This window comes from Anabas testudineus, chromosome 21 (assembly GCF_900324465.2).
Source record: "Anabas testudineus chromosome 21, fAnaTes1.2, whole genome shotgun sequence".
Taxonomy (NCBI): domain Eukaryota; kingdom Metazoa; phylum Chordata; class Actinopteri; order Anabantiformes; family Anabantidae; genus Anabas; species Anabas testudineus.
In genome coordinates this window covers 12762414-12785072 of record NC_046629.1, presented here as the reverse complement: position 1 = coordinate 12785072, position 22659 = coordinate 12762414, and the positions used below count along the sequence as shown (strand labels likewise).

Here is a 22659-nt window from a genome sequence, read left to right as displayed (position 1 = left end):
GACACATTTAGTGTTGCAAAGAAATGCTTAGGTTTTAAAGGTCTTTGCTGTGCTGTGAACTTTGAGACCTTTTAATATTTCATTCTGCCTTGTGTTAAGGACACTTATTATCGGCTTTAATTTATTTAGACCTAGTCTAACAGGTCAATAATGTTCCCTAATGTTACCTCATAAATAAACAGGGTAGGAAAATCCAAAACAGAAATATTGCTCTAACAACATCTCCACAAACTAGACTCACCTGTCGCACACCTGAGGATCAGACTTTAAAATACTTTAGGGAGAAGTGAAAGACACAGCTCTCAATGTGTTAGACAGATGTCAGACGGTGACACGGCACACAAATGAAAACGTCATGCTTTTCTTTAGGGCGGGGGGGGGGCTTCGTAGTTTTGTAACCACTGAAGTTTCAAAACATTTTTTTCCAGGGAGGTTTGCGCAGCTCTGCGTCATGTGACCGTGTTGCGTCCTGCGCACTTGGAACCGTTGTATTTGTGATTAACAGCTGCTGCAGACATTTCACTTCGCACTTTTTTTCCTGAAACTGATGGCGATGGAGGGTTTGAAGCTGTTCCTGGTTGTTCTGTCCGCTGCCGTGTCCGTCGGCGTTGTCTCCATAATATTCGTGCTAAGATGGGTCCTCTACTATAAGGAAGGTTTGGGCTGGGATGGAGGACTGCCCGAGTTCAACTGGCACCCCGTGTTGATGGTCATCGGGTTTGTTTTCCTGCAGGGAATCGGTGAGATTGTTATTATTATTTTCTACAAAGATGGTGGGTAAAAGAGACCCGAGTGTTGTAAACAACCCAAACAGCTAGAGGAAAGTTTTCGAGGGAAAGTTACACAAGTCTTGTTTCTCCGAGTAAACTGGGGGAAGTAACCTCAACTCCACTCAGTACCCAGTGCTGTGCAACAAAGTCGATTTACACAGATACTGTACTTGAGTGCTCTGTAATGTTTAGAGACGTGTACTTTATTTTAGTATTTCCAGTGCATGCTGCTTTAAATTTCTTCTGCACTCCCCTCACACGCAATATTTTAGTTTTTACTTCACTCCACAGTTAAGATCAGCTGTAAAATGCATGTGGCATTATGAAATTAAAAACCCTTGCATGCATCCTTTCTCTTATGTGGCTGATTTAACCTGCAGCGGTTTGATTTACATTAAGTTACCAAGAACTAATAAGACTCAATAAATTATAACTTGTCCCATCATAAAAGCAGCAAACATTACATAAACATCACTTTTGGTCTGGTTTTACAAGATAAAACGCACATGCACACAAATTATAAGATAAGAAAGCCATTATTTGTCCTACAATGGGGAAATTGCTTATACACATGATTACAGCAGATAGATGCCAAATGTACAGTGTTGTCTTGTATGTATGTAGGAAAATAAAATCTTTCAGAACCTTAGGGGCTCCACAGTAAATCATCACCTAAACAATGTGATGGAAAATTAATCTCCTTTATGATAATATTTTGAAAATATGAATAATACCTATTTGAATGACGTTGTGTCAATTGTCATTATGCTCTCATGCAGCCATCATTGTCTACAGGCTCCCCTGGACCTGGAAGTGCAGCAAACTAATGATGAAGTTCATCCATGCAGGCTTGAACTTACTGGCCTTCATTTTTGCTGTTATATCTTTGGTGGCGGTCTTTGACTTTCATAATGCTGCCAAAATCCCTAACATGTACAGTCTGCACAGCTGGCTGGGTCTGGTGGCTGTGATTCTGTACTGCCTACAGGTAAATAAAGTTTTTGAGCTTGTCTTCAAAATATTTGTGGAGCTATCTGATTGTTTTAACACAATACATATAGAGAAGGACACTGTCTCACATGCGATACTGAGATTTTTTTTTCAACAACGTAAAAAACAATAACTTCTTCCTTTGCTGGTCTTGTATAAAATGCAAAGTCATGGTGAATAACAGTCTTGATTTGTCCAATGTCTGACCTGGATTTTTATCTCCCCTTCAACGAGCAGCTTGTTCTTGGAGTTGGCATGTTCTTGATACCAGTTACACCTGCCTCCAGGAGAGCATTGTTTATGCCCCTGCATGTCTACAGTGGTCTGTTGCTCTTTACCAGCGTTATAGCTGTGGCACTGATGGGCATCACAGAGAAACTCATTTTTGGCCTGTAAGTAATAATAGTATAATATTTGAAAAAAGGCTTATGATATTCTTCAAATCAGGTCTTATAATGTTAATGTCCTGCATAACAATGAATAGGCTATAACTTTCTTTCTTGTATGTCTTGACAAAGGAGTGACCCGAAGTATAAGGACTCTCCTCCAGAGGCAATATTTGTAAATGTTTTGGGAGTGCTCCTGGTAGTCTTCGGAGCGCTGATCCTCTGGATTGCCACTCGTCCATCTTGGAAACGCCCCATTGACCAGATCTTGAATACTCCGCATACCAATGGGGGAGGTGAAGACAACGCCAAAGTTGGGCAGTCATTGTCTCAGCTGTCTGGAACTGAAGCTGATACCTGTTCGGATTTTAGGAAGAGAAACAACAAGTCAGATGATCAGACTAACTGACTGATGAAGCTGTGTCCTCTCTGGAGTATAAACAATGCTCATCCAGACTACACTGCTGGAAGAAAGTCAAAATAAATTGTAACCCAGATGATTTTACTTACTTAACTCTATTTTGCGCCTTACATATTTTATTTTGTTGGCATTTTAACTCTGTTGTTGGTGAACTACTTTATAAAGATTCAGATTATTATGTGGAAATCTGCATTTTTGACACTGTACAAATAATAATTACTGATTTTCTATACTTGCATTTATTAGTATTTTGATATGTGTCTTTTTGGAATATGTTCAAAACCAGTATTTTACAATAAATGTATTTGCAGTACTCCTGTAACAGTCTTTGAATATTCAGAAGTAAATTAATTAATTATAATTATTGTCTTCTGAAGAGAGAATGTTTTAATACAATAGAAAACAGTTAGTATTATGAGCACATTGAGACCTGTCAGACTTCATCCAGGATGGAAACAGCCACGTTAAAGCGAGATTTCGCTTTTTGTCTCCTCCCAGCTTCCGTAGTTGGGTCGGCAGCTCGATTGTTTTGGCTGTGTTGGTCCAAGGCATTTGGTGTCAGGTCGATAACTTGATTTAAGGTTAGTTTCCAACACATTAAAGGCATATTAGCTGTGATCGTGACATTTTTGTATTTGTCACTGTGTTTTTAGCCTAACTTCCTTTATTTGTGCGTGCGGTCAGCACACCACAGCGCTGCGGACCAAGGTCCGGTTAACTGCTGCTAACGGCTAAGAAATAAAGCTAAAGTGAAATCTGTAGCCATAAATAATGGGTTGAACCATGCAGATTATATCCCCCTGACCGGAAAAGCAGCGTTTTACTTACAGAATTTAATTAAACTATGTGTGACTTTAGAAATGATTGGTTAGCTTATGTATAAAAAGGTTGTTTCCTAAGATAGCTCTATAATAAGTGATAAGAGAATAAGCTAGCTAACTCTAGCAGCGGTCAAGGCCGATGGGATGCTTAACTTACGTGTTTGCTAAGGACCTATTTTGTGATTGGCAAAATAAAATATATCAACATTAACCAGGCTTTAAAGGCGTACACAGCAAACTGATAAGGGCCAGAAACATGTCACTGAAAGTAACAGGAAAACCTCATGCTAAGCTAAGCTAACCGGGTGTGAACGGTTGTACCGACTGTAGGGTGGGGCTCTCTGTTAGCTGGCCGACAATAACTAGTGTTTGGTTACTCACTGTGCAGATCAGAAATCTGTCTACAAGCAGCAAAGGCAAGGAACTAATTATACTGCAGAGAAAACAAGAAACACAGTTGGATGGTTAGCTAGGTAGCTAACTGTATCCATTGCTGTGCAAGGTGGTACTGAAGCTGACAGGAGATGGTTGGCTGTTTTCAGACTGTCTAATGTCCAGTCTCTCTTTGCAAGTAGCCATACAGTATAACAAGGAGACCAGTTGATGCTTTACTTATGTTTTAAACACTAAATAATGGTAACCGGAGAAGTTTTATTTTTAATGAAATAACAACATATATGCTTGTTTCCAGCTGGGGCATCATGTCTGACAAAAGTGAGCTGAAAGCAGAGCTTGAAAGGAAGAAGCAACGCTTGGCACAAATCAGAGAGGAGAAGAAAAGGAAGGAGGAGGAACGCAAGAAGAAAGAGGTACAGTATGTTTACCTTTATATAAATGCTCTGAATATTCACTGATACTGAACACTAAAAAGAGGAAACACACACAAAACCATTAATGGCTCAGTGCAAGTATCTGAAAATATAATAATTGTATGCTCACACCACCCTATACATTACATTCAGTTACTGACACTTTTAGTAGCACAGATAAAGAACAAAACAATTAGTCAGTTCATTCTGAATTAGTTAAAAGAAAACTGGGTATATTATTGACAGACACACAATTTCCTGAGCTTCTTAAAGATATTTGTGATTCTTCTGAGAAAACTGTTCTTTCAAATAAGTAAAATTGTTTTTAGATAATACATTAGTTGTACCTGGCTTGTATTTATTAAACTGTCTTAGTCAGAAAAAAAATATATATTAGGTTTTAGCTGGTTGACTTTTAGAAAATTAATATTACAATTATTTCTACTTTCACATTATATATATCATAATTATGTTCTTGATTTCTGAATGGCCATGTTTACATACTGTTTAACAGTGGATTGCATATTGATACTGAAGGATGTCAAGGCGTTTTTCAAGCTTTTTTATTTTTTTACTTAAAAAAAACAATTGTGTGACTGAGTCCATTTAAAGGTGTCTGTAAGTAGCGTTTCATGACATGCCACAATTACGTAGCAATGTGTTGATCATTAAGTTGAGACATTAATATAATGTTGACACATTTAAGTGTATTGTCTGAGATCAGAGCAATGCAATGTGGTTATTAAGAGACTGCATTCATGGGTGATACATTGTTATGTTTCTAGGCAGACCAGTTGAAAGATACTACACTTCATCAGGATGATTCTGACCTGGAGAAAAAAAGGCGTGAGGCTGAGGCTCTGCTGCAGAGTATGGGCATAACCCCAGATGCTCCTGTCGGTAAGTTTCTAATGTGATCTATGTTTTTTATCAATTAGATTGAAACCAAACTATGTAATGCAGCAGCTGTTTTAGGAACAGCAGCAAATTGTAAAGATAACCTAAAAACATACAACAACATAAGTTATTTCAGTTTTTCTTTGGATTTGTTATTAGAAACATCTCTATGTAAATATCAAAACAACGAGGTAAATAGCCTGTAGGCAAAAATATATTGAGTGTATTATTGCAGGTTTTTACAGCACATTTCATAAACAACTTGTAAAACACTTTCGCTTTTGTTAATAATTGCATATTTAACAAAAAAAATCCATAAAGATCTGAATAATATAAGTGGAAGCACTGGTTAACTTTAATTCAAGTCAATTGTCAATTGACTTTTATAAAATAGTGCTACTGCTCCTCATTATTCTACAATGTTTACTGTATGTTGTTTTATATTTAAGTCCAGACCTGGATTTTTGGAGCAGTTTCCTGTTGCTAACAGCAGGTGGCAGAAGAGATCCATCCAAAAAATCTTACAGGCATTACATCAAACATATAAACACTCTTTGTATGGCAGAAATGACAAACGTTTTATTTATTCAGCATTTACTAATTGTCTGTTTCACTTATTATTGCATTTATTTGAAAATAATTAAACAAACGTAAGGTCAGTGTAATTCTGTTTTCATGGCCTCTCTCTCAACATGGATTGAATTTGCCACATTGGTTATGTACAGACAGATTTGTGTATTGAATTTGTTTTCTTAATAATTTCACAGCTGTACACTCAGTAAAAGAATCTTAATAATACTATATGTCTCCTGAGAGCTTCATCAAACATTTGATAATGTTCTTCCAACATTTGAAATAGCAAAATTGCCGCTGCAGCACAGATGCGTTTGTACTCTGTTGTGAATAGTTTAGTGTCTTTATACATTCTAACGGATGATTCTCGTCTGTCTCGCTCTGTAGTCCCTCCTCCCATGTCTCCAACTAACAAATCGATGGGCACGCCAAGTGAGGCAGGGAGCCAGGACTCTGATGGAGCCGTGGGACCCAGGTAGACAAACACACACACACCTCAGCAAATGTTTGCATCACAAATATTTTCCCTCTTCCAGTTCAGGACTGCACAAGAGTCGCAACAACGCCACGGTCCTTATTGAAACAAACCAAGTGCTATTTTTCCATCCAAGGCAAAATGGTTGAATGCTTTATCTCTTATTCATCTTTATTGTCCTCTTTTTTTTTTTGTGCTCACTTGTGCTTATGCAGGCAAAAGATGTTTTCAGTGTTGTTCTCTCAGCTTCTCAAGCCACTTATACTGCAAGTGTTTTGTACTGCAGGTTTCACAAATACTGTGACATTTAGATCTGTGCTTGTTTCGTAACTTTGCATCAGATCAAACTCCAGACAGATGCTGTGAATATATGTAAAGCTCGATTATATTAAGACCAGCTGAGCAAAAACTTTTTGTGACGTCTCATACCATTACAGTGAATGATGACAAGTTTATGCCAACTGAGTGCATGTTTATTTAATTTGTGTGCTGTTGAATTAGGACGATCCTAAATTAACAATAAAACAGCAGGCTGCTGTGAAGCGTGGGGGACTTTTTAACCCCTAATTAGAGCCCCTTCCCTGGGCTGAAATTCAAGCTCCCCCAGTGTCCCATCAGGGGCATGGAGCTGTTCCCCCTACGTGTTGACTCATTTCCCTCACCAGCATGGCCATTTCCTACACACATGGAGGTCATGTTTTCTCCCTGAGGGTTCTCTCTCTCCCTCCTTCTCTGTCTACACAACACTCAGAGCCTTTGGTGCGACACAGTTCAGACTGTATCAGCCCTGCAGGCTGCACATTACACCCTGTGTCATCCCACTCGCAGGGCTTTTGTGTCCATGCATGTTAATCAGATACATTTTCCCTCACCTCTGAGTGTAGTGTAGACAGTTTCAAGCTTGATTTGACCAGAAAAAAAAAACACCAACAAAGGAGCCAGTTTTAAGTGTCTTTCATTAACATGAAAATGTAATTGATTTACGGCCTAGGATTCGATCAGCATGTTGTGTGCCATAATGCTAACTTTATTTCCTCTCCTCATTTGTGCTTGCCTGTCTCTCTCACTAATGCTGCCTTGTTGCTGTGACACTAACCAGGACTCTACACTGGGATTCTGACCCGTCCACCCTTCAACTTCACTCTGATTCTGAGCTGGGGTACTGGACACTCTCTTCTCTTCTTTCCTGGTCATTTTCCCTTCTCTCAATCTATGGCATGATTAATATGTCTTTCAAAGTCATTATTCAGCTAATGCAGTCCAAAAAAACTGTGAAATTGTGCATGGAAGATTGGTCAGGCAGAACCCTTTAATTAATTTACACTAGATGTTAAACTAATTGGAAGTCTTTGCCATCTCATGAAACACTCATTTATTTACTTTGATCAGCACAAGAGTCCACTGGCAAGGAGGTGAGAATTGTTTTAGAAAAGACACACAAGACTTGTTTCAATAATAGGACATTTGTGTTTATTTATCTTGTTAAAATCATTAGTGTTTTTAAGTGATGTGGTGCAAAGTGTGAGCTGTTTTCTGCTTTTAGGCGAGGAACTCCAAAACTGGGAATGGCCAAAGTCACGCAAGTGGATTTCCCTCCACGTGAAACTGTGTCCTACACAAAAGAAACCCAGACACCTGTCATGACCCAGCAAAAAGAAGGTAATCTCACATAATGTTGCAAAAAAAAAAAAAAAAAAAAGCCACACGTGTGTGCATGTGCATAACCAATGAAGAAACTTAGAGAGCTTAACAAAAAAGTAGAGGTCCATTAAAATGTGTAGCTTCTCTGCTAACAAATGTTTTATTTTGCTGCATGGAGGGGTGCCACACTGTGAGAGTGATTCAGAATGAGGTTGTTGTGAGGACCGGAAATGAACAACAAGTGGAAGAGATTGGATTTTACCATGCACCGAGATGAAAGTAAAGGAAAAATGAGGCCCAGGAAACAGTAGAAGTCAAAGCAGATATTAAATTCAGACAAGCGCTGCTCCTTCGAGCCTCACACGCAGCTCCACAACCAACTCCGCTTTGGTGTAATTAATGGACAGGATGAGAAAACCAGTGACAGGAAGGAGAAATAAGATTGGAAGGGAAGATATGAAGCGCCATGCATACGACTGCTTGCTGCCTCTGAAGCATGTCGAGATGTGTGTAATTGCAGCACCGAAGCTTTTAATGTGGTCGGCCGAAGAGAATATTTGGACTATTATTAACATCCACATGTTGAACACATGTTCAATAAAATATGCAATATTTGTGGGTGTGCTGCTTGTCCGCGCTTGATTTATGTAATGACGGGTGGTGAATAATGCGCTCGACTGAAAATCCTGATTAGGATTCTTGTTTAGTGTTTTTCTTTTACTACACAAAGAGATATCAGAACTAGTCACAGAACTGACAATATTTCAAATTACCGTTGCTGGAATGAATCTGTGTTCCTTTTTTTCTTTTTTTTTTAAGTTGCTTTCTCGGTTTATTTGCATCAGCTAACATATCATTCTAAGCATCCTTGAAAGCCTGGTTAGGATTTTAAACAGCGTGCTGATTGTTGGTTGTTGTCCTATCAGGTGATGTGTGGAACATTCGGAGGTGGCATGCAGCATGAGGAAGATAAAATTGTGTGATTTTGTGGAAAAGTATGTGCAGAGCTAGTGAAGGATGAAGAGCATCCCTCTGGTCCTCGTCGTTCTTTACTCTGGACTCTACTGGGCATTGTAAAACCGTGTTAAACAACGATGGTTTCTGCCAGCTGTTCAACACGAGGCCCCCTTCCCCTCTCTGCCACTATGTAATCATTTCATCAACTCCCTCGCTTCCCTGTCTTCTCCCCTCACCGAACAGGCACATAACAAAACACACTCAGTGACATTGTGCGTTTTCACACCATCACTTCTGGCACTCGATGAGACGGCATCCCCTTCCCAGCTTGCTCCCCTTGGCGCATTTTTGATGTGTGGGGTGGCGTCAGGCCTGTTCTGTGATTGAGCGATTTATCATGTTGTCAAAAGGCGGTAACAGCGCAGCACTCTCAAGGTCAGCAGGCAGTGGCATTAGAGGGAGCGGCGGCCATGCCCCAGCTGCTGCAGACCGAGGGTTCCCAGGTGAAAGGAGTGAAGGTTTTAAGCTTTTTAACATCACCTGCCCTACTGACCCAAAGAATGACCCCCTGAACCGAATGCGAGAGTGCATCTTGAGTTTTGTATTATTTGTTTTTTAGTAATGGCATCTTTGTTGGCATTTCATCTGTGTCTTCTCATATGCATACATCTGTATTACAATTACCTCCATATTATTATTTCTCCACCTGCACCTTTATTTATCCAGCTTTGTGTTCACTGGACAACATAAATGCATTTTTGCCTGCAGGTAGATTTTGGGAATCTGTTGATTCAAGCCGTCATAGTTGGCTAATGTGAGTGATGCCGCTGCAGCATTGCACTACTAGGTATTATGCAGCGTCAGTATGCACTCCTCAACAAGAGGCTGTAATTATGGAGTAAGATATTGTTGGAGGTTGGGGGGAGGTGGGGATGCAGTGGGGTGTGCGTGGAGTGGTTGGTCTGGTGCAGCGTTTAAAAAGCCTTGTTAGAAATATGAGCATGTAGAGCAGTTTAGTAAATCTAATATTTAATTGAATGTGATTGTTTTAATCACTCTGAATTCAGAGGCAGGTTAAAACTTTTAATCACAAAAGCCCTTAATGGCCTTCTTGTTTCAAGTGCCACTTATAATTATGGTCAGCTTTTATGCACTTGATGATCAGCACTGCTAAATGTCTATTGTATGTCTCTGTCATCCAGCAGTATGTAATAATTTAGAATGGGGGATTTGGTATATTCTGCTTTCTTTTCCTCCTTAATGTATAGCTGTGCAGTTATGAGGTGATTCTTGTTCTCAGTTTCATTTAGCAGTAGTATAAGTTTGCCGGTTATCCGTGAGTGCTGTGGTTTTGAGGTTTTCATCTCACCACTGGTGTTTGATCTTTAGACCTCAGTGTCATTAGAGACGTGGAGCCACTGTTGAAGAACTTGAAAACAATAGACTCGTGTTTTACAGATGATTTAATAGTGTTATCAGATTGATAACACTATGGTTGATGTCTTTATTTGCCCTGCAGCAGTTATAAATTTGTCACGCTACTGCAAACAACACATATTGTACCACCTAGAAGTTCTGGTGCAGTGCACGTGTTTATGTTGTCGTGTGTATGTATTGGTAGTTTTGTCTTCTGTGGTTTCATTACTGGCCTTTATTCGCCAGAGAAAAACCCTGCTGCACGTGCTAAAGTCTTGTTCTGTGTGGACATATAGAAAGTGGAAGACACCTGCAGCGGGGAGCAAAGGTTGTTCAGTTTTATATTTGTACATCACTGGCTGCATGCCATGTTTGCATTAATATATTGTCCATTGACTAAGACCTGTGATTACTCTCCCCCTTCGTGTCTGTCTCCTCCCTAAAAAGCTTTTATTTCTTAAGTGGTACAAAAGCCATAATTGGGCCTGCTTTGAGAGGGGTGTCAGTGTATGGGACATTGGTGATCCGGTTGAATTCTGTTAAATGCAACCCCCCCACTTTGCTGGGCGCTACTACCCTCCTACACATCCCCAGCGGGGTCACCAGGATCACTAGCTTTTCTACAAATGGCCATTTTGGCTGGCAGGTGCATTATACCCTTTATTTTCAGATTGTCTATCTGCTCCTAATGCCTGGCAGGTTGATTGCTCTGGCTGCCTCACCAGGGAAAGGGCTGACGAGCACGGCCGGGACTAGTTGAAAGACAGTGATTACTGTTTTCCTTTAAGCCTGATTGAGGCCCTTGAAAGGAAAGATTTTAACCGTCTCCTGCTGGTTGCAGAGTATGGCCGTACATTGAAATGGCTTGTGTCATCAACCCAGTTCTGTAAACTCATCAGTGCACCCAATAACCTTCTTCCCCAAACCTCCATCTGAGAAAGGGGATAAATCACTTTATGGACAAAGTGACAGATGACATTATCATTTAGATTATCTCTGTAGGAAGGAAATTCTGGCATGTGGCGCTGCCATCTTAGATTAACTGTAAGACTCATACCAAGATAAACGCCTGTAGGAAGCAGACGAGTATCCCCCATCTCCTTATGAATCTGTTATGCCCTGCTTTTGCTGTTATTTTTTTTTACATTGAAAGCATAGGCTATGTACTATCTCAAAGAGATGTGTTTTGAAAAGCGTGTTCGTAGTCTTTGAGGTAGAACCGGTGTGCAGTTTGCCAGCTGGTCTGGCCTGTATTTTGTTGTACATTCTCTGAGGCTGAATAGGAGTTGCAGGACCTCCTGCTGGGATGGTAATTGCACAGGCTTGCCGTTCAGGGAGAAGCTTGTCTCGGTTCAGCCAGGCGGAAAACCTCTGTGCCATCCCCATGCCACCTCTGAAGAGCACAAGACAATCCCAGCATCGCCATCTGCCTTTGCACCATGCCGTCATCTGGTCAGACCAATGAGACCGGCCCTGGCAGCTGCTCCACACCCTCTGCCCCGTGGCCTAGAAGGGAGTAACCTGCTACTGGGACACAGAAAAAAACAGCTACACTGACAGCTCAGCGCTATTGAATGGCTGGACTCTCATTAACAGTTTGGAAAGACAAGGGTCCCTATGACAACAAGACACCCGCTGTGCTGTGTCTCTTTAACACAAATGACAAACTTCCCTGCCTTAGAGGAGCAGGTTCTTTTTGAAAGGCGACATTGTGCTGACAAACCAAACAAATGCAAGGCAGAGACACAAAATCAGTCTATTGGTGTGTCCATAATCACTGGGTGGATCTTAAATTGAAAGAAGAAAATAATGGAAATGGAAGGTGTAGTGACCAGAAGGTATGAAATGCCTGTGTGGAGGGATGATTGATTGTTGTAGTGTTGTAGTGAAAGTGATGACTTTGAATTTATTCTCAGCTAACAACTTTTGACTGATGTTTTAAACAAATTAATGCACAACTCCTTGCAAAGGAATATGTTGATTCAAAGATTTAATGTATATCAGCCTGCTCAGTGTGTTTAACAGAGTGGCCTTTTCTGATCAACAGAGGAAGAAGAAGAGGAAGAAATTGCACAACCTCAACCAGTAGTTGAGACTCCAACTGAGAAACCGGACCAAAAAGAGGAGGAGGAAGGTACTTCACTACCAGTCATCAAGTATAATTGAGATACAGTGACCCACTTCAGCTCTTCAAGACATTTTACAATTACATATACAGTAGTTGAAGGATTACAAAGATGTGTCTGTTCCTTTAAAGCAGTCGATCATATTCTTTATTGTAATGGCCACGGGCTGCAGGTATCTTCATGACATTTAACCATATTTTTTTCTCTTTATAGCACCCCCTCACGAGCTGACAGAGGAGGAAAAACTGCAGATCCTGCACTCGGAGGAGTTTGTGAATTTCTTCGAGCACAGCACTCGCATCATTGAGCGGGCTCTGTCAGAGCATGTGGACCTCTTCTTTGACTACAGTGGCCGTGACCTGGAGGAGAAGGAGGGGTAATAATTGAACAAGTAGTGTAAAACAAACAAACTTGTAATTGGTTTTCGAATAAGTGTTTTTATTGATTTGTGTTTGTTTTTCCCCAGTGAAATTCAGGCCGGAGCAAAGCTCTCTCTCAACAGGCAGTTCATGGATGAGCGCTGGTCCAAACATCGTGTCGTCACCTGCCTCGACTGGTCCCCCCAGGTCATTTTTATTTCTTTCCCGTTTTCCTTTCTTGTGCTTCTTTCATGTTAAAACAAACAGTTTAACACTTTTCAAAGTACAATTTGCAATTATAAAAATGCCAGTCTTGACACTACATCTATTGTGTTTTTTGTGCTAAAATACAAGTAATGCATGCATAAAAGTTGCTAATTGGCTGTTAAAGCAACTCAGCTTTGCACATCTGTAATAGCTTGACAGTATTTACTTTTAGTCGGAAGTCCCTCAGGAAAAGTAAGTTATGTCCCACACAAAATGTCACTTAGTCAGAGGTCATAATGATTTGTTTCCTCTGGTGTCCAAGGTTATTTAATGCATGATTCTGCAATGACTTCTGACAGTGATTGAACACCAGCTGTTCGCTCACAGTATTTTCTTGCCCTCAGCAATAACCACACCTTTGTGCTTTAAATTATGTATCCACAAACTGTAAATCTCACATTGAGTATTAGAAGTAGCAGAGGTTAATATTTATATAAATCTGGATGGAGTTTCTGTATTCATCCTCTGCAATTTTCAAAGATTATTAGTTATTGTGTGTTGTTGCTGTTCAGATCTGTTATTCATGGTTAAAATTTTGAGAGGAAATGAAAAAAAAATTCTACTAAAGCTTCATGGGAGGTAGGGCGACTTAAATGAGCCATAAATCTTTAGGAAAGGATTACTCACTCTTTAAGGTATTCAGCAGCACCACACCAGGCAGGCGAGGCTTGTCCACATGGAGCCAAGCCTGGGGGGCATGTCTGCCTCCGCCTGATATTCATTTGGCCTGATTTTTTTTTTCTGTCACCAGTATCCTGAACTCCTGGTTGCCTCATACAACAACAACGAGGAAGCTCCTCATGAGCCAGACGGCGTGGCATTGGTGTGGAACATGAAGTATAAGAAGTCTACGCCTGAGTACGTCTTCCACTGTCAGGTACCCAAAGCAAAGCCCTTATGTCCCTCACCCCTCCTCTCGTCTTACTTGCGGCTTCTTCTAGGACCAGCGTGCAACAACCGTCAGCCAACCCGTGTTTTTGTGCGCCCTCTCTCCTCCCTCTATCACACCCCTCACCCCTCACCCCTCCTGCCTTCAGCCACATTGTGCAAGTTCACTGTGCTGGCATCCACCTTCACCACATCTATTCACAAACACATGTTCACGAGGCGCCGGAGAAGACCTGTGGTGCAGGAGCTGAAAAGAGCACTGCAGCAGGATTAAGTGTGTGAGGCAGGGCTGCTTATCATGTGCATCCAAACAAGGGCCCTGTGTTCAGACAAACTAGCAGGGAGAGCAGCACAGCCCTCTTCCACTCTACCCAGCCTTATTACAATGCCTGCCCTGAGGCTCATTCACCAAGACAAGTTGAGTACAACCACATGTTGGTGCCTACAGACGGGATGTAGATGCAGCCATATTTCTAAGATGAATCAAGCTGAGTAGAAGTGTTAACCCGATTTTCTCCGTGCCTCCAAGTTGGCTCAAAATGAGATTTTCCTCATCATTACATCACAGTTTTCGTCGAGTTAAGGTTGTGAAGCAGTCAGTATACACAGGCACCAGAAAACCACAGTCAGGTAATAAAATTCATAAATCAAGTCATAATCCAAAAATAAATAATGGTCCTGTTGACCAGCTTCGAGTTCTGTTTTATTTACACTGTAAGAACTGAGGCATGAGTGATGAAATGTGTTTGGTTGTGTTTTAGAAAAGAGGGAACATGCACAGAGCAGCGCTTTCACTTTGAGATGAAGCAGGAAAACAGCAGATTCAAGTTGATGTTTTCCATTTGTTGATTCTTTTTTGCTGTTTTTTTTTTTTTTTTTTTATAATAAGTCCAAGGTGACGACTAGTTTTGTCCAAACAATGATGCACAGCCAAACAATATTCTGAGATAAACTCCTCAAACTGGAGACGTTGGAGCCAGAAAATAATTATCAGAGTTGTTGTCAGTTAATTAATCTATTAATCTTTGATTTCTAATATACTAATTGATCTGTAAACTGAGATTATTCTGTTGGTAGTAGGACAATTATTTATTTTATTCGTTTCTAACAAATTGTTTAGAAAATATATGCACATATCTCTCAATTTACTTCCTCAAAAGACTTGAGAAGATTGTGGAGCCATACCTACCACACAGATTTTCCATTATTGAGCTGTGAATGAGTTGTTCTCAAAGATGTATATGGGTCTGTTTGCATTTAATGTTTGTTTGATTGAATGTGCAGTCATGGGACATCACTAGAGACTTCACTTAAGGCTTTGGAACTATAAAAATCTATTTTGACATCACCAGATAAACTAAACATTGCCTTTCCCATTCTCCACTTTTTCCAAATTTGTACAGTCTGCTGTTATGTCGGCTGCATTCGCCAAGTTCCACCCAAATGTTGTCGTCGGGGGTACATACTCAGGGCAGATTGTCCTGTGGGACAACAGGAGCAACAAAAGGACCCCAGTGCAGAGGACTCCCCTGTCAGCAGCAGCACATACGGTATAATAAACAACTGATAGATTGGACTCCCACTTTATTTTAACTTATCAGGGGAATACAATTTCTCCCTGCTTCTCTTTCAGCATCCGGTTTACTGCGTGAATGTGGTCGGCACCCAGAACGCCCACAATCTGATTAGCATCTCCACTGACGGGAAGATGTGCTCGTGGAGTCTGGACATGCTTTCACAGCCACAGGTACCATATAGACTGAATGCGTGTGGGTGGTCAGAGGAATATTTTTTAATTATATAAACAACTTCAGAATAAAGTTTAAAAAATGTAAACTTATTTACTATGTTAATAGTTTATCGTGATTAATGAGTAGTTTTTTCAGTTTCTGTCTCTTCACTTTCACATTCCACACATTTCCTGTCCCTCCCATTCATGCTAAATGTCAAACATTTTGGCTGGAATCCTTGTTTTCACCATCCTCTTTGGTATTTCCCCTGGCTTTAACCTTATTCCTTCTACAACTCATTTTTCACTTTCAAGGAAATTAACTTTGCTAGCTGTGTCATTTCATTTGTGCTGCCAAGGCCTTGATGTCAAACTTCAATTTTTTATAAAGTGCTAGATGACTTTAGATTATGCATTAATAAACTGTCAAGTGATTTTTATGGGTTGTGCTTGGCAGAGCGTGTGTTAACAAAAAGGCTGAGCAGGGAGCTTGTAATAGATGTTGTTCCATGTTCCGCCTCCTCCACAGGACAGTATGGAGCTGGTGTTCAAGCAGTCCAAAGCCGTAGCTGTCACCTCCATGTCTTTCCCTCTCGGAGATGTCAACAATTTTGTGGTGGGCAGCGAGGATGGCTCCGTCTACATGTCGTGTCGTCATGGAAGGTGAGTTTGCAAGCATCAGTGGTCCCCAGCGTCCCACTAGAGCACTGCCAGGAAACTGAGGCAGCTTGTTAGGCCCACCTAGGACCGAGTGTCAAATAAATATAACCCACTCACTTCCCAGCGCAGCACAAATCCAACACTTGATCTCCTGCTGTTTGAGGTTTCACTCCTGCCCAGTCATCCTGTTTTTCTTTTCTGCTTGTCAGTTGTGTTTGTAAAGGTCATTCAACATAAACAGGGCACACATGCAGAGGAAACAAATCATTTTTTCCCTGTCTTTTTTTTTTCTTCACTGTATGTTTCTGTGGGTGAGAGAGTTTGCTTACAGTCGATCGTCCTACTGAGAATTCAAACTAAAGTTCATCCCACAATGTTCTCATTTAAGAGACTGGGGCTCCCCTCACACTGGTCCTCGGCAGAGAAATGCAGCTTAAATCAGAGCTGCCACTCAGTAGCGTGCTAGCACCACACCGAATGTCCTGCAGTATGCAGAGAGACTGCAGAGAGGGGATAGCTGCTAGGTTTTTCACAGCAGAATCACCTCTGTAATTGGAGGAATAATTTTCCACCTCATTTACAATGGTATGATACTCTCATCGCAGTTAATAATGCATAAGCATCACTCATGCTGAGTATTTACCTCTCTACATTAATTATCGGAGCCTCTGTTGGGTAACAGTTCTGCAACATGTGGTTGAAGGGTTACAGGCACTTTTACCACCCTGCTGGTAATCACGATATAAGTGAATGATTAATGTGAATGCGTCCAGCAGAGGTCCACCTGTGCCAGTTGCTTTCTTTCATGTTTAATGTAAAAACTGGAGTGACTTTTTTTTTTTTTTTCATTCTTTGTTTCCTGCATGTAGTGTACAGAAATGTATACTCGCACACCGTTTCTACTGAAGGTCATTACTCAACATCTGCTGCTTTTCTAAATTGAATTAGTCATGCTCAATTTAATTTGTCACTGCGTTTTCATTTACTTAATCTATGTGCTCCACAGCAAAGCGGGCATCAGTGAGATGTTCGAGGGCCACCATGGCCCCATCACAGGGATCCACTGCCACACAGCTGCGGGACCCTTGGACTTCTCCCACCTTTTTGTTACCTCCTCTTTTGACTGGACTGTCAAGCTATGGAGCACCAAGGTATGACCGAGATCTGTCGCACACTGCAGTTTAAAGGGTTTGTAATTAAATGATAAGTAATCCAGAATCCAATATTTCTGCAGAACAACAAGCCTCTGTACTCATTTGAGGATAACTCGGATTACGTCTATGATGTCATGTGGTCTCCGACTCATCCCGCTCTGTTTGCTTGTGTGGATGGAGTCGGACATCTTGACCTGTGGAACCTCAACAATGACACTGAGGTACTGTTACTTACAAAGTGCACATACATTTTCTGTGAACTCTTACAAGAAGACAAAAGTTTGTTTAGGTAGACTCAGATCTTAACTGGAGATCATGTACTTTTTGATGGCAGCTGAGCATGTTTCCACTGCTGTGATTGTTGTGTTTTTGTTTTAGGTGCCTACCGCGAGCGTCACAGTGGAGGGTAACCCAGCCCTCAACAGGGTCAGATGGGCTCATTCTGGCAGAGAAATCGCTGTGGGAGACTCTGATGGACAAGTTCTTGTGTATGATATTGGAGAGGTGAGCAGGCATGACTCAGCACTCAGCAAAATCATTTTAGTGTTTCATTGTACACACAATGCAGCCTCTTAATTTGGATAATTTGTACTTCAGTGATTAATTGAACAACATATAAATGGCCACTTCCTGTCGTTTCTTGTTGATTTCTCACAATAGCTCAAAACATTCCTTGTTATTATTGTTATATTTTTTTTTAGCCGTTGTTCAGACAGATGCTTATAGAGCATTACCTGTTATCTTGTGGCACTGTTACTTGAGTCATATCTCTCCTGTGCCCTCCCCCACAGCAAATTGCGGTTCCACGAAACGATGAGTGGACCCGTTTCGTGCGCACGCTGGCAGAGATCAACGAGAACAGGGATGATGCAGAGGAGCTGGCAGCTCAGCGTCTGGCTGCTTGATCTAGTCGTCTATAGACAACATCGGTGGGACCAGTGTTGTGCTTGTTAAAATTGACTCAAGAGAAAGATGGGACAACAACACGACTGGAAGAAAACATGAAAGAAGTATGGACATCTTTAGATTTCTTACGCTTTCTTATTTGGACAACTCTGCCTTCTCAGTTAGCTGTATCATCACCAGTCTTCCTTGGAAAAGCACGAGCGACAGGGCTAGCAACCTCCGACACTAACATGAAGCCATAATCACAAACTCAGAACAGTCCTCCTTTCTTCAACCAGATGCCTTAAAGTTTAATTTCCAATCTTGACTGTAAAATCCTCACCTGTCTTTATTTACAGCATGTTAACATGAGCCTTAATTTTGAGTTGAAGCTTTTCCAGCCAAATCATGTTGGTGCAACACAGGTAGCTGTTCCCCATTTTCACCAAAGTTGTAGTGAAGCAATCACATCATCATACATCCAGGAATGTAAACGTCTCACTGCTGTAGCCCATGCTGTTATCTGTTCCTTTAGACTTGATGACTCCAAATACTGTATAATACTGAAATGTCCAAACTCCAAATGTCCTTCTGCTTCTTTATTCTATATACTGCACCAGATTGCACTTAATCAGTGCAGCTGGTTAGACTTAAGATAGTTGTAATATCTTCAATGCTGTAACTACTCAGCGATTTCTAGATCTGTAATGTATGTTGAAAAGAGCGTTTGTTTCCTGAAGAATCTCAAGGCTTGGTGTCAAAGCTGAGAATGTACTTTTCACACTATAGAAACCAACAGTTTGAATGATTTATTTCAATAAAATACAATAAATACATTTAAAGGATTTCCAATGTCTCTGGTCATGATTTCAAAATAAACACTTTTGAAAACATCTGTACATCCTTGTGTCTTTGAAATGTCACTGACACGTGCACACCAAAGCTATTGCACACTAGAAAATGCATTAACAATCCTTCATAATGTCATATGTCCCTCTGTGAAGAAGTACAATATGTACAATAAAACTGTGCAAGCAATGCAAAGAAACGCAATAAAGCCATAGGCATGCAGCATTCAATGTAGGACAACTGCTCAAATGCATTGAAACGTTCAATAAAACCATTTAGCAGGAAATACTACTAGAGGAGCATGCAGCCTTCGTAGTCACGGCAAGTGATTGTCTATAAGGCCTGTGGCTCTGCTGGTCTGTTTGTCACCTCTCCAGAAGGCTTGAACTTCGGCAGGTGCAGACCAAACTTACTTTCCACACCAGCAAATGTTGCAGCAGCCAGACGGTAGCCGCCCACATGGTCTGCAGTTACAGAGGGAAGGTCCTTGACAGGCTTGGGAATAGGCTCAGAGCCAGCAGGACGACTGTGGATGGAGGCAGATTAGAGCAAAAATCACTTTGTGCTATTAATGAGAGCCTTCTTGTTGTTAAAATCAGGGTTCCAGTACTTACTGTCCTCCAAAATCAACGTAGAACCATCTTTGCAACAGTTCATATGTCAGCAGAGTCACAGCAAACTGTGGTGAAGATCTGAAGACGCGAGCTAATGGGAGACAGTTTCAAACACACAATGTGAAATTTTATAATTCTCAGGTGGTTTCAAAACAATTACAGCCACCAAAGCGAGCCTCATTTTCCAGTCATTAAAACCGCTTTAAAGACTATGAGCGTGTGTGCCTTTACCTCCTGCACCCTTCCAAAATGCTCTGAAACCTTCCTCCTTGAGGATCTTTCTAAAGCAGTCGATGACTCCGCTGTATGTCGTCTGGCCTGCTCGGGCCGCCACCTGTAGCCTGGTCTTGATGACATCAGCAGGGGTCACCAATGAAGCCGCCGGTACACCTTAGGAGAAATTTCACAAAAGACATAATGAAACACTTTCTCCATGCACAGACGGCGTCACATTCAGGCATCCTCGCTGCAGTGTCACGCAGGGTTTGAAATGAGTACAGCTATAGAGAGTGATATGACAAAAGCATTGTATATACAGGAGGTTCAGCGGATGGAGGCAACACAAACAGGGAGGGAACCAAAATGTATTTCTTATAGCAGATATGACACATGGCGTTGTTTGGATGTCCAGAGACCCTAGGCTTTCCACATGTATGTCACCTGCAATCGCTCCAGCAGTGAGCAGCTGCAGTGCCCCCACCCTTCCGTCCTCATCCGCCAGCTTCTCTTTGGTGTGGGCATAAACGGGGAAGTAGATGGCAGAAAAGGGGATGTCACGCAGGAAGCAAGCTTTGGCTCCCTAATAGAAAAAAGATCATATAAAGATTTACCACATATACAACGTAAGGCTGCTACATGGGCAGAGGCAGTGGATAAGGAGATTTGTGCTGAAGACTAAGTGGTCTGCGAGCAGTCTCATTCAACCTACAGGGGGGCTTTAGTCTTGATGATGGAGCCAAAAGCCCCAGGCAGAGCTGCAGCCTCCAGAGAGAAATCCATCACACACACACACACACACACACACACACACACACACACACAGAGGACCCTGGTGTGCTGGCCCCTTCCACCAAGAGGAAGTCAGCTATTTTTTTTTAACAAGCCACACACTGTCTGCTACTCATTAAAATATGGAGTATGAACACATGACTGGAGCTGGAAAAGAGCAGTAGCAAAGTATAATCCTTCACTAATTTGCTGTTGGTTGTTGGCCGCAGTTCCTTTTGCATGTTTAACACTGTTTTGGAAAATTGCAAACAGTCAGAAAAAGCACAGCTTGATGTAAAAAGTTCGGATCCTGATTTCCATTATGTCTATGTACAACATAGACTGTTCACATTTATCTGTGCATCAATATGGGATAACAAGCAAATCATATGTTAATATGCAGCAGTGAAATGTAAAGTACTACATACATTCCTCAAGAACTGTTTCCATTTATGTCACTTAATTCTTCTACAAATGTATGATTGAAATATTGGACTTGACTACATTGTACCACTACAGCTGACAGTGACCTGTTAGTTTGCAGATTATACTTTCCTATTCACAATGTAATGTCGTGTTATTTGGTTAAACTACCCTATCTCCAACTTCTCCTGAGTAACAGCATTGAAATGCTTCCTGCAAGTGACTGCACTATTAATAATAATCCAATCATATAGAGTAATGTATAATAACTAAATACTGCAAACAGAACAGTGTGCATAATAAATACTTATGGTATGATTATGCTCATAATATTCTGCACTTGTGCATAGATGTGAATTTCACATAAATGACTCTTGTATTAATTTAGTGTTAATATTATTATACTGTTACCTTTGTGTCTGTCTCTGAGGCAGCACCACAGAAAGCAGAATGGAAATTCACTACAACAGTTGTTGTTAGATACGCTGAGTTGCACAATAAATAAACACCTGTTGCTGATCTTATATTTCAGGAACGTCAGAGTACCTTTCACTGCCCTTGTATGGCAGAGGTTGATGCCTATAGACGTCACTTGGCTGCAGAGGTGCTGACCTACCTTGTAGAGGCCAAAGAAGCCCAGGTCTCTCACAACAGTCAGGGCGCTGACCCTGGGCCCTGTAGTGATCTCTCCAGCCACCTGCAGACGGATCTTAACGATCTCCAGAGGATTGGTGAAAATCACCTGAGAACCTCCAGCCTGCCAGATGAAACAGAAGAAAGAAACAGCTGATGAGTGGTATATTTGTAGAGAACAAGGTTTCTAAGTGGATTTTAAGAGATAAGCGAGGTTACACATCTGAGGGGTGAACTCTGGGTTAGATTGTAATGATGTGTAAGCATTTCTTTCTAGTGGGAGTTTTCAAATTATCTCAGTAAACTTCAGCACAAAGCATCTGATATTGTCAGAGAATGGCCTTGACGGGAGGAGGAAAAAGCAGGCATTGATGGAAGAACAACAGGGGTCAGAACAGAGCAGGCGCAGGGTGATGAGAAGCCCTGGCTCATGGTTGGGAGGCTCTGACCCTGGCACCAGCCCTCTGCCCCCTCGCCTCCCCTGAGGCATCTCCTGTGGCAGGGTGAGCGGCCCAGCCTGGCCTCGCCCTGCACACTTCCCCAATTCATCCCTATTCCTAGGGGAGAGCGCTGAATCACCCGGACGGCTCAGGGTCCTGGCAGGCGATGCCCTAGAGGCACAGCACCCTCTGACTCAGGCACATTTATCACCCTCCCCAAATCTAATCAGGCCCCAGGATGGCTGCCTGTGACATTCGGGGCAGGGGTCTTATCTGTAAACATCCGAGCAAAGGTCTAAAAAAAGCTCTGGCACATTTAGTCATTTTCAAAGTGGAGGGGAAATATCCGCTGCTCTGAAGATTGATGCACTCATCCTCTGTCTTTTATCTTCAGTTCTCTCTTCTGATGGAAGCGATAATTTAACAAGCCAGTCCCATCAGATTACCCAGACTTTAAACTCTCATAAAACAACATGAGGATAGGGGCCA

The 22659-nt window shown here is 41.5% G+C and overlaps 3 protein-coding genes across 4 annotated transcripts in view; 2 read left to right on the top strand and 1 right to left on the bottom strand.

Moving 5' to 3' along the window:
* Positions 1-434: 434 nt before the first annotated feature.
* On the top strand, positions 435-2894 carry LOC113172643 (cytochrome b reductase 1). Its single transcript, XM_026375627.1, has 4 exons — positions 435-740; positions 1550-1758; positions 1998-2152; positions 2279-2894. The coding sequence occupies exons 1-4, from the start codon at positions 548-550 to the stop codon at positions 2553-2555; spliced, it is 834 nt and encodes a 277-aa protein (XP_026231412.1). The 5' UTR covers positions 435-547; the 3' UTR covers positions 2556-2894.
* A 147-nt stretch (positions 2895-3041) lies between these two features.
* On the top strand, positions 3042-19069 carry LOC113172642 (cytoplasmic dynein 1 intermediate chain 2). Of its 2 annotated transcripts, XM_026375625.1 has the most exons (17): positions 3042-3148; positions 4080-4197; positions 4983-5097; positions 6055-6142; positions 7242-7301; positions 7686-7801; positions 12204-12290; positions 12496-12658; positions 12749-12848; positions 13660-13785; positions 15200-15346; positions 15430-15543; positions 16055-16188; positions 17192-17336; positions 17420-17560; positions 17718-17843; positions 18131-19069. In XM_026375625.1, the coding sequence occupies exons 2-17, from the start codon at positions 4090-4092 to the stop codon at positions 18242-18244; spliced, it is 1884 nt and encodes a 627-aa protein (XP_026231410.1). In that variant the 5' UTR covers positions 3042-3148; positions 4080-4089; the 3' UTR covers positions 18245-19069. The 2 variants fall into 2 exon arrangements, with proteins under 2 accessions (XP_026231410.1, XP_026231411.1); XM_026375626.1 differs by lacking the exon at positions 7242-7301.
* LOC113172641 (calcium-binding mitochondrial carrier protein Aralar1) overlaps positions 19020-22659 on the bottom strand; it is an 18122-nt gene continuing 14482 nt past the window's right edge. Inside the window, exons 14-18 of the mRNA XM_026375624.1 lie at positions 21714-21854; positions 20348-20486; positions 19919-20077; positions 19688-19778; positions 19020-19599 (exon numbers count right to left, since the gene is read on the bottom strand). Of these exons, the coding sequence (XP_026231409.1) occupies positions 19407-19599; positions 19688-19778; positions 19919-20077; positions 20348-20486; positions 21714-21854 (723 nt within the window). The 3' untranslated portion in view covers positions 19020-19406. The remainder of the gene's footprint in view (positions 19600-19687; positions 19779-19918; positions 20078-20347; positions 20487-21713; positions 21855-22659) is intronic.

Bases quoted from the DNA above. Each gene is read 5' to 3' on its own strand.
- LOC113172642 (XM_026375625.1), top strand. From the start codon at position 4,090: ATGTCTGACAAAAGTGAGCTGAAAGCAGAGCTTGAAAGGAAGAAGCAA. The intron at 12,659-12,748 runs GTAATAATTGAA...GTTTTTCCCCAG, and splicing joins GACCTGGAGGAGAAGGAGGG to TGAAATTCAGGCCGGAGCAA. The intron at 15,347-15,429 runs GTATAATAAACA...CTTCTCTTTCAG, and splicing joins TGTCAGCAGCAGCACATACG to CATCCGGTTTACTGCGTGAA.
- LOC113172643 (XM_026375627.1), top strand. From the start codon at position 548: ATGGCGATGGAGGGTTTGAAGCTGTTCCTGGTTGTTCTGTCCGCTGCC. The intron at 1,759-1,997 runs GTAAATAAAGTT...TTCAACGAGCAG, and splicing joins TGATTCTGTACTGCCTACAG to CTTGTTCTTGGAGTTGGCAT. The intron at 2,153-2,278 runs GTAAGTAATAAT...GTCTTGACAAAG, and splicing joins GAGAAACTCATTTTTGGCCT to GAGTGACCCGAAGTATAAGG.